A 10,644-nucleotide genomic window follows, 5' to 3' on the forward strand; every position below is an offset into this window, starting at 1 on the left:
AGTAAATTGAATTGAACTGAAAAGTGAAATAAAATTAAAGCTGAAAAAGAATAGAAGAGGAAGGACATAACAGAGCCAAACGCCCACGGAACAATGATGGCAAAGCTTAACCAACACTCCCTGTCTAAGGAGGCTGAGGCAGAGCATCCAAATTAGCCAGGGCTTTGATGCCATCCCAACCACAAAGCATCCCCCAGATCCCAGCTCATCCAGCTATCAAGTCCATCATTCCCATCATTACACCTCTTCCATCCCTTCCACATTTGATCGTGCAGATAATGCCAATTTCACATGTTTACTATCACCTGCAGTTCTCAGCAGCCCTAAGAGATCACTGTTCCTCCCATGAAGCAACTGAGTCTCAGAGGTGACACGACTGCCCAACAACTCATTGGCACAATTGGTATTAAAATTCAAGAGGATTTATTTATATTTTAAAATAAAACATTTAAATTTTAATATTTTATTGAAAATATTTTAATTAAAATTGCTGTTTATTTTTAAATAGCTAAATAAAAGAATAAACTGTACAATATGGGGAATATAGTCAATATTTTATAATAACTATAAATGGAAAGTAACCTTTAAAATCCTATTTAAAAATAATTTTTTAATTAAAAGTAAGTTGAATTGAATTTAAAAGTAAAATAAAATTAAAGCTGAAAAAGTATAGAGGAAGGAGGTCATGAGGAAGAGAAGAGAGAGACTGAATCAACTGTGAAATGTCCATGCAGGGGGCTGGACCAAACCCTCTGGGGCTGGTCCCTCTTGGATTTGAATACCAACTGTGCCAACTAGTGGTCGGGCAGTCATTTCACCTCTGAGTCTCAGCTGCTTCATGGGAGCAACAGTGCTGATTTCCTAGGACTGTTGAGGACTGGAGGAGTTAATAAACATGTGAAGTTGGCATTATCTGCACAGGCAAATGTGGAAGGGATAGAAGAGCTGTAAGAATGAGAATGATGAGCTGGAATCTGGGAGGTGCTTGGTGGTTGGGATGGCATCAAAGCCCTGGCTAATTTGGATGCTCTGCCTCAGCCTCCTTAGCCAGGGGGTGTCAGCAAAGCTTTGCCATCACTCGTTCCATGGGCGTTTGGTTCTGTTTCCTCACCGAGGTTGTGTCAAGGGTGTGTCCCTCCTGTCATAAGGTTTCTTGAGCAACAGAAAGCTTGCCAGCAATAAAGGCCCAGACAGCTGTGCTGCCCAGTTCATAGACGGGCCTCTCAGGAGACACCTGAGAAGATCCCAGGCTGGCAGCCCTTTCTCCAAGGTCAGCACGTGCTGCCTGACCCCTCCTCAGTGCCCTGACGTGTTGGCAGCTAGGAGCGTGGTGAGAGAGCCTGAATTTGAGAAGTTACTTCCAGAGTCAGTAAGTGATATTAAATGTCTGTGTCTGTCTGTCTGTCTGTCTGTGTCCCTCTCTGTCTCTGTGTATGTATGTGTGTGTGTCTGTCTGTCTGTCTGTGTGTGTGTGTCTGTCTCTGTCTCTCTGTATGTGTATGTGTGTGTGTGTCTGTCTCTCTCTGTCTCTCTCTCTGTGTATGTATGTGAGTGTGTGTTTGTCTGTGTACAGCTCTCTGTCTCTCTCCCCTCTCCCCCTTAGTCCCCTACTTCCTCCTCTCTCTTTTCCCTCTCCCTGCACGAATGGATGCTCAGTCCAGTTTGGGCAGAACAGAAGAAATGTCCATCCAGTTACACATCCATCATTATTTCTTTCATTTGTTCACTTATTTGTTTACTCAACAAATTCTCCCTGACACCAGCTCTATGCCCATTCCCACACTGGTGGCCCTGATGGAGACAGAGACAAAGAAGTCAGGCTATCAGTTCTGAAAATGGAGCTGCTCGTTCAGTTACTAGAATAAGAATCAAAAGCTGTAACGTAAGTATAGACTGGCAGAGCTGTGGGAGCCCAGAGGAAGGAGAGGCAATTTCCAATGGGTCGACAGGGATCCTAAAACCCACTTTACAGTGCCATTGCTATAAAGCGTCTATTGTTTCTAGGTCCTTTTCAGACAGGAAAACTGTCTCAGAGAGGAGAGTGGGATGCTCAAGTTCACACAGCTGGGAAGGGGCCAAGGCAGGACTTAATTCTAGGTTAAGCTTCCTTCCGCTTTCTTTCTCAAAGTGTTGAATTCCTCTTTCCTCACAGCACTGGCACCAGTTTCTATCATAGACTAGAGCTACCTTAGGGCAGGGATCATGTCTGTCTTATACAGTGTATTCCCAGTGCCCAGCACATAATAGACACCCAGAAAATATTTGCTGGATAGATAGATATATATCCAGGGTGATTGGATGGAGAAGTAAATGGATGGATAGATGAGTGGATGAACGAATGAATGGGCAGGTGTTGGATGGACTGATGAATGGAAGAATGGATGGATCCATGGAGGGATGGATAAATGAATGAACAGATGGATGAATGGCTGGTTGGTTGAATGGGATGAACAGATGTGTGAGTGGATGGATAAATGGTGGGGGGAAGTCATAGCAGACCTGATGCTCCCAAGATTGGCAGAGCAGGGTGTTAACTAGTAAAAAGCACTCAAGATTGAGGACAAAATGTAACAAAAAGTAAAGAAATGGGGAAATGCCAAGACTATGGAAAAAGTCATTCTGTCCAGAAAAAGAATCAGAGATGAGAATGAAGAACTTGGACAGATGTTCAGGCTCAAGGCAGAGGGAGGAAGGTGAATTGATGTATTCAGATTTGAGACCTTCCGGGACAGTTTCAAAATTGTATTCCCCACTTTGATGACATTCTCATTTTATTTTTTCTTCCAGTTTTATTGAGATACAAGTGACATACAACACTGAATAACTTTAGGGTGTACAGCATAATGATTTGATTTACATACACCATGAAATGATTATCATGATAAGTTTAGTGAACATCCATCATCTCATATAGATACAAAATTAAAGAAATAGGAAAATATTTTTCTTGTGATGAGAACTCGGATTTACTGTCTTAACTTTCATGTATAGCATACAGCAATGTTGATTATATTACCATCTTGTACACTACATCCCTAATACTTATTTATGTTATAACTAGAAGTTGTATGTTTTGACTTCCCTCATCCAATTCCCCTCCCCCCTCCACCTCTGATAACCACAAATCTAATCTCTTTTTTATTAATTCATTTGTTTCTGAGTGTAATTGTCCTAACACACTGTTAGTTCCTGTTACACAGCACAGTGGTTTGATATTTCTGTACATCTCAAACTGATTGCCACAATGTCTAATCACAATGTGCCACCATACAACGGTATCAATAGATATTGACTAAATTCCCCACACTGTACATTTCTTACCCATGACTCTTTTACTTGGTAACTAGGAGTTTGTACCTCTTAATCTTCTTTACCTATTCCTCTCATCACCCCCATCCTCCTCCCCTCTGGAAACACACCTGTTTGTTTTCTGTATCTATAGCTCTGTTTATGTTTTATTATGTTTCTTCATTTGCTTTGTTTTTTTTTCCTTTTTGATTCCACATATAAGTGAAATCATACAGCATTTGTCTTCCTCTGTCTGATTTTATTCACTTAGCATAATGCCCTCTAGGTCCATCCATGTTGTCGCAAATGACAAGATCTCATTCTTTTTATGGCTGAATAATATTCCATCGTTTATATAAGTATCTTCTTCATCCATTCATCTACCATGAGCATGTAGGTTGTTTCCATATCTTGGCATTTGTAAATAATGCTGCAATGAACATTGTCGTTATTGTTCAGTTGCTCAGTTATTCCAACTCTGCAAGCCCATGGACTGTAGCCCACCAGGCTCCTCTGTCCATAGGATTTCCCAGGCAAGAATACTGGAGTGGGTTGTCATTTCCTTCTCCAGGGGATCTTCCCTACTCAGGGATCAAACCTGTGTCTCTTACATCTGCTGCAATGGCAGGCAGGTTCTTTACCGTTGAGCCACCCGGGAAGCAATGAGCAAGAATCATCGGAGTATCACACTAGACAGGACACACTTCATGAAATGTCATCTCTTGCCCCAAGTTTTAACATGAACCAAGTCCCCACCCCTGGGATCCTGTTCAGTCTCAAAAACCCAAATAGACAACCTAGTCTGTCCCCTGAGCCCCTCAGTCTTCCTTTGGAGACCTTTAACCTATCTTCTCTTGTCCCTTTTCCCTTAGGATCAGCCAAGGGTGGTGAGATTCGGACTCAGAATCAAAAGAGATGAGCAGTCCTCAGCCTTTGGAAGAGGTGGGCTGGGTGCAGGCTAGGGGAGAGGGGTGGGAGCATCTGGGGAGAGGGGAAGAGAGGAACTCAATGTTTGAGACACTAGAGGGGGTGAAAAGTCATGACGTGGATTCAGAACTCAGGTGCTTTGTGATCATTCAGTTGGAGAAAAAAACTCAGCAATGGAACTGAAGTTGTGGCAACTGGGAAAAGAAAGGGGCACCCTGGCTACCTTTATCTCAATGATAAAATTTTTATAATTATGGTACTCAGTATTCTGCTTCTCTTTTTTTTATAACTATTTACATATTTTTGGCTAAACTGGGTCTTAATGGGGGCACAAAGGATCCTCATTGCAGCTAGAGGGCTTCTCTCTAGATGTGGCACATGGGTTTATTGCCCCATGGCATGTGGAATCTTAGTTCCTGGACCAGGAATCGAACCCGTGTCTCCTGCATTGGAAGGCAGATTCTTAACCACTGAACCACCAGGGAAGTCTCACCCTGCTTTTCTTCTAAAAGAAGAAATTTTGGCCCCAATATTCTTCTTCCTCTGATAGGACAAGATAGAATCTCAGAATTAGCTTCATAAAGTCTGAGACCTCTGCAAGTGAGAAGGTAATGCTCAGAATACTCTTGGGAATGATGGAGAGAGAGACAAGACTATCAAATATGACACCTGGAGGAGACCCTCAAAATCTGGCCCCCTCACACATATTCATTGTCTCTTTTTGGGAGTGTGTCAATCACTCATTCATGCCCAATTCTTTTCAACCCCATGGACTGTAGCTTACCAGGTTCCTCTGTCTATGGAATTCTCCAGGCAAGAATACTGTAGTGGGTTGCCATTCCCTTCTCCAGGGGATCTTCCCAACCCAGGGATTGAATCCAAGTCTCCTATATTGCAGGCAGATTCTTTACCATCTGAACCACCAGGGAAGCCCCTATATTTGGAAACTGAGATTCAAATAGGAGCAGTGACTTACTCAAGTTCACACTGGACTCCAGGTTGAATTGCCAGATTTGGCAAATAAAAATAAAGGATGCCCAGTCAAATTTTAATTTCACGTCAACAACAAATAATCTTTCAGTGTAAATATACTCCATGCAATATTGAGGACATACTTATTCTTCAAAGTGTTAATCGCTCAGTCGTGTCCAACTCTTTGCGGCCCCATGGACTGTAGCCTACCAGGCTCCTCTGTCCATGGGATTCTCCAGGCAAGAATACTGGAGTGGGTTGCCATTCCCTTCTCCAGGGGATCTTCCCAACCCTGAGAGCAAACCTAGGTCTCCCACATTGCAGGCAGATTCACCATCTGAGGCCTTTATTCTTTAAAGGGCTTTATTCTTTAAAACTTGGGTTTTGTTTTTTTTTTATCTGAATCTTGAGTATACCTTAGCATTCTGTATTTTACTCAGCAACCCTACCCCCAGGCATCTTTGGACCACATGGGCTTTCTCCTCCCCTTGCATACCCCTTTGATAATTTCTGTCGTCTCTTGGCCCAGGAGACATACGATATGTCGGGTGCCCGCCTGGCCCTGACACTGTGCGTCACCAAAGCCCGGGAAGGTTCCGAGGCAGATCTGGATGCTCTGGAGCGCATGTTCCGGCAGCTGGGCTTTGAAAGCACCATGAAGAGAGACCCTACCGCCCAGGTATTGCGCTGCCAGCTCCAGCCCAGCAGGGGAGGGGTGGGGGCTGAAGAGGAAGGTGGATTCCGGAGTCACCCCTGAGTTCGGCCCTTCCTCTCTCTCCAGCAATTCCACGAAGAGTTGGAAAAGTTCCAACAGGCCATCGATGCCCGAGAAGACTTTGTCAGCTGTGCCTTTGTGGTTCTCATGGCACACGGATTAGAAGGGCGTCTCAAAGGGAAGGATGAGAAGATGGTCGAGCTGGAGGACCTCTTCCAGGCTCTGAACAACAAGAACTGCCGGGCCCTGAGAGCCAAGCCTAAGGTGTACATCGTGCAGGCTTGTCGAGGAGGTGGGGCCAAGAGCCAAGGACACAGAGCCCCTCCCTCCCAGATCCAAAACCCCTGCTAAGCCTTGGGTTTCCCATCTGTCTTATGACCTTCTTTTATTATTATTATTATTATTATTATTTTACTTTACAATATTGTATTGGTTTTGCCATACATTGACATGCATCTGCCACGGGTGTACACGTGTTCCCCATCCTGAACCCCCCTCTCACCTCCCTCCCCATACCATCCCTCTGGGTCATCCCTGTGCACCAGCCCCAAGCTTCCTGTATCTTGCATCGACCTTCTCTTTTTTTCTCCTTCTTTCTCTCTGATTATGCCTTTTCCTTCTTGATGTTTCAGAACAAAAGGACCCTGGTGAACCAGTCACTGGAGGGCATCTTGTGATGATCACAGAAAACACTCCTGAAACCATCCCAACATACACAGACACCCTCCATGTCTTCTCCACCATAGAGGGTATGAGCTTCCAGCTGACCCGGTGTGGCCTGCTTCTCCACCTCGCCTGCCACTCCTGACCCTTGAGACTCCCCTCCAGGACCCACCATTGTCCAAGGCATTTTGTAGCATATGCACGTGCAGGTGTATGTGCACGCATGCATGTGCACACGTGCACACACACACACACACACACACACACAGTCACCCACCCCACTGAGCTCCCCTGAGCCCACTTCTCTGTAATTTCCAGGGTACATTGCCTACAGACACGACCAAGAGGGCTCCTACTTCATCCAGACTCTGGTTGATGTGTTCATCAATAAGAAAGGACCCATCCTCGAGCTTCTGACAGAGGTGAGTTGGGAGAAGGTACCTTGGAACCCCCACCCAGCCTGATCAGGGAGCATGCAGAACGGGATGTATGTGCATGCCCAGTCACTCGGTCATGTCCAACTCTATGTGACTCCATAGACTATAGGCTGCCAGGCTCCTCTATCCATGGGATTTCCCAAGCAAGAATACTGGAGTGGGTTGCCATTTCCTCCTCCAGGGGATCTTCCTGACCCAAGGATCAAGCCCACATCCTTTGCGCCTCCAGCATTGGCAGGCACGTTCTTTACCAACTGCATCCCTTTCCTGCATGTTGAGCCTCTTCCAAACCTTTCTGCATGTTCCCCCTCCCTTGCCTCCTGCTCCAAGGCCAACCTGGGTCCCAGCACAGAAACTAGAACACCCATCTCCCAGAAGTGACTTTCCCTAAAGCAGGGAATTCCAAAGATTACAGTATGTGAGATAATTTAGATGAAATATGGATAAATTTCTGTAAACAAGCCCCTTAGGTTTAACTCATATTTGGACATTCTGATGGGTATGTGTTATTTTGGCAGATTAGAAAAAAACATATAACGAGAATGTGCAGCCAGTGATTCCACAGAGATTATGGTGTGAAAGTGTTAGTTGCTCAGTCGTACCCAACTCCTTGCTACCTCTTAGACTTTAGCCCCCCAGGCTCCTCTGTCTGTGGAGTTCTCCAGGCAAGAATACTGGAGTGGGTGGCCATTTCTTTCTCCAGGGGATCTTCCTGACACAGGGATGGAACCTGGCTCTCCTGCAATGAAGGCAAATTCTTTACCTTCTGAGCCAACAGAAAAGCCTGCTTATAGTGTAGGATGAGACAGTAAAGGTCTCTCACTTTAAGACAAGGAGACTCACCTGCCCTAACTTTCTCCCAATAAGCCCATTACCTGACTCCCCCAAAAGTCCAGCCCCAAGCTGACCATTCCTGTTGCTGCAGGTGACCCGGCGGATGGCAGAAGCAGAGATGGTTCAAGAAGGGGAAGCAAAGAAAGTGAACCCTGAAATCCAAAGCACTCTTCGGAAACGACTCTATCTGCAGTAGTTGAAAGGGTGGGGGTGCAGCTCTCTTTCAGGTGCCCTCTCTGCCCCCACAGAGATTCAAAAGCAGCTCTCACCACTTCTCCAAAATCTTCTCTTCCCAAAGCTAAATGGTGCCCAGCTCTTCACCCTTCATGAAGGTCCTCCTTCAATCTATCCCCATCCTTCTTAGGGCAAACCAGCTAAAACTGAGCACAAGGCATGGTGATAACATTAACATCACCTCCCTCAGGCTGGACTCTCCACCTCTATTAATATACCTAAAAAGACACTCACTTATCCCACTCTCTATTCCTATGCTCTGGTGAAGCCCTCTTCTTTCTGCCATGAATCATACCCATACAAATGTAACCAGATAACACTCAAGATTTTCCACTGATAAACCATGCCCATTCATCACCTCCCATCCCAATCAAAACTTCACTGGCTCTGGAATTTCACGTGGAATTATAACCTCCTCCTCCTGGCAATTGCATCCATTCCCATCTCCGAGAGATTTCCTCTCAACTTCTGGAAATTCAGTAAAGCAAGAGTTGTTCTCTCTCCAAGACCCCTCTTCTTTGGCCAGCAAGCAGGTGCCTTGACGCCATCCACCTCATGGGTTCTCTCTGGTTAATGGAGCTGCTTCCTCCTTTTCTGAAGCCCTTCCTCCTAACTAATGCCACCCCATCCACTGCTCTGAATTCTGACATCTGTCTGAGACAATCCATCCATTTACCCATTCTCAGGTTTTGACTCTCTTTTTTAAAAGAAAAATTTCTGTTTTTAATTGGAGGATAATTGCTTTACTATGTTGTGTTGTTTCTGCTGTACAACAGTGTGAATCAGCCATAAATATAATATATCCCCTCCCTCTTGAACCTCTCTCCCACCCCACCCCCATCCCACTCGTCCAGGTTGTCACAGAGCACTAGGTTGAGTTCCTTGTGTCACACAGCAACTTCCCACTAGTCAACTTCCAACCACTCTAAATCATAGCATGTTGGAGCTATGGAAAAACCCCTAGTGTTACCCTGTTACTTTTCAGAGAAGGTTATAGAGGACTAGAGAGGCTAAATCTCTTCTCAAATACCACACAGTAAGCCAGTGGCAGGGTCAAGGTCTGGCTTCCAGGCTAGCCCCACTTCCATTACCTGCTAAGTCTTCCATTAGTGAGTGTGTGATTAGTCACTCAGTCTGATCTCTTTTTGACCCCATGGACTGTAATCCACCAGGCTCCTCTGTCCATGGCACTCTCCAGGCAAAAATACTGAAGAGGGTTGCCATGCCCTCCTCCAGGGGATCTTCCCAACCTTGGGATCTAACCCAAGTCTCTTGCATCTCCTGAATTGGCAGACAGGTTCTTTACCACTAGCACTACCTGGGCAAGTTTACCTCCATGGGATTCTGACACTGGGCTGGAAGCTGGATCAGAGGCTCCCAAGTCTATGACAACTTTCTATCTATCTACAGCCCTGACCTTTCCCACCATGATAACCTGTGGTCATATCTGCCATCACTGAAAACTCATGGCTAAAGAAGAATCATTTCTTCCTGGTCCATCCTCCAAGTGTTCCCTGGAACCATCAACCTCAAACCTCTGCAGTCATCTATGACACCCATCTTCCTTCATCCTTCATATGTCATCAGCTACCATACCCAGCCCAGCTTGACTTTGAAACATTCTCTTCCTTTCCTTGTCACTCTCTAGTTCCATCCTCTCATGTCTGTATCTTTGCACCAGTTTCCTTCCTTGTCTCTATGCCCTCCCATCTCACTCCTCCTCTGACCTCCATATCATCTACAATTCTTGATCTCCCCAGAACACTAAAGAAGACACAATGGTGCCTCATTACACAGAGATCAAGGCTCAACTCCACACCCTGATTTCTCACACCTGTACAATCCCACTTCTATCAGCAATCATCTAAACTCATCTCCCACCACCCCCAACCATGCTCCAACAACAAGACTAATGTCTTACTCATCCCTGCATCTAAGCCTTTGCTCTTACCATTTTTCCAAGCATGAGTGCCCTCTCTCTCTTGTTCACCCACTTTCCACTATCTCCCACCCCTGCTTATTCCAGAAAGCCATTCCTAATATTCTTTCCGGTTGATTCTGCTCTCTCACCCAGGATCAGACACAAATTACAATTTCTCCAGGGTGGGGAACAAGTCTTTCCTCAACATAATAGATGTTCAGTAAATAGTTGTCAAACTTTAAAAATCTGTTGGGTCTCCATTCCTACCCTGCAAATAGGTTCATCAGTACTATTTTTCTAGATTCCATATAATATGCATTAATGGGTGGTATTTGTTTTTCTCTTTCTGGCTTATTTCACTTATAACAGGCTCTAGGTTCATCCACTTCACTGCAACTGGCTCATATTCATTCCTTTTATGGTTGAGTAATATTCCGTATATGTACCACAACTTCTTTATGCAGTCATCTGTTGATGGACATCTAGGTTGCTTCCATATTCTGACTTCTGTAAATAGTGCTGCAATGGACATTGTGGTAGATGTGTCTTTTTGAATAATAAAATAAAAGAATATGTTGGAATCTTTGCTCTGTACTTAAACAGTGAGGCTGATGAGATAGGCATTGTGTGTTTGATTCCTTTTATCTGATGGC

General features: G+C 44.9%; 1 protein-coding gene across 1 annotated transcript; it reads left to right on the top strand.

Annotated features, from left to right (window-relative positions):
• The first annotated feature begins 1,184 nt into the window (after nucleotides 1-1,184).
• CASP14 (caspase 14) lies at nucleotides 1,185-10,325 on the top strand. Its single transcript, XM_006044848.4, has 7 exons — nucleotides 1,185-1,369; nucleotides 4,161-4,230; nucleotides 5,717-5,866; nucleotides 5,969-6,194; nucleotides 6,535-6,651; nucleotides 6,884-6,987; nucleotides 7,928-10,325. Exons 2-7 carry the CDS (start codon nucleotides 4,204-4,206, stop codon nucleotides 8,030-8,032), a joined length of 729 nt encoding a protein of 242 aa, XP_006044910.3. The 5' UTR covers nucleotides 1,185-1,369; nucleotides 4,161-4,203; the 3' UTR covers nucleotides 8,033-10,325.
• The last annotated feature ends 319 nt before the right edge of the window (nucleotides 10,326-10,644 follow it).

Source organism: Bubalus bubalis, chromosome 9 (genome assembly GCF_019923935.1).
Source record: "Bubalus bubalis isolate 160015118507 breed Murrah chromosome 9, NDDB_SH_1, whole genome shotgun sequence".
NCBI classification, from domain to species: Eukaryota; Metazoa; Chordata; class Mammalia; order Artiodactyla; family Bovidae; genus Bubalus; species Bubalus bubalis.

Excerpts from the sequence above, each read along its gene's own strand:
- CASP14 (XM_006044848.4), top strand. The coding sequence starts at position 4,204 with ATGAGCAGTCCTCAGCCTTTGGAAGAG. Across the intron at positions 4,231-5,716 it reads GTCCTCAGCCTTTGGAAGAG|GAGACATACGATATGTCGGG; the intron begins GTGGGCTGGGTG and ends CTCTTGGCCCAG. Across the intron at positions 6,195-6,534 it reads CGTGCAGGCTTGTCGAGGAG|AACAAAAGGACCCTGGTGAA; the intron begins GTGGGGCCAAGA and ends TTGATGTTTCAG.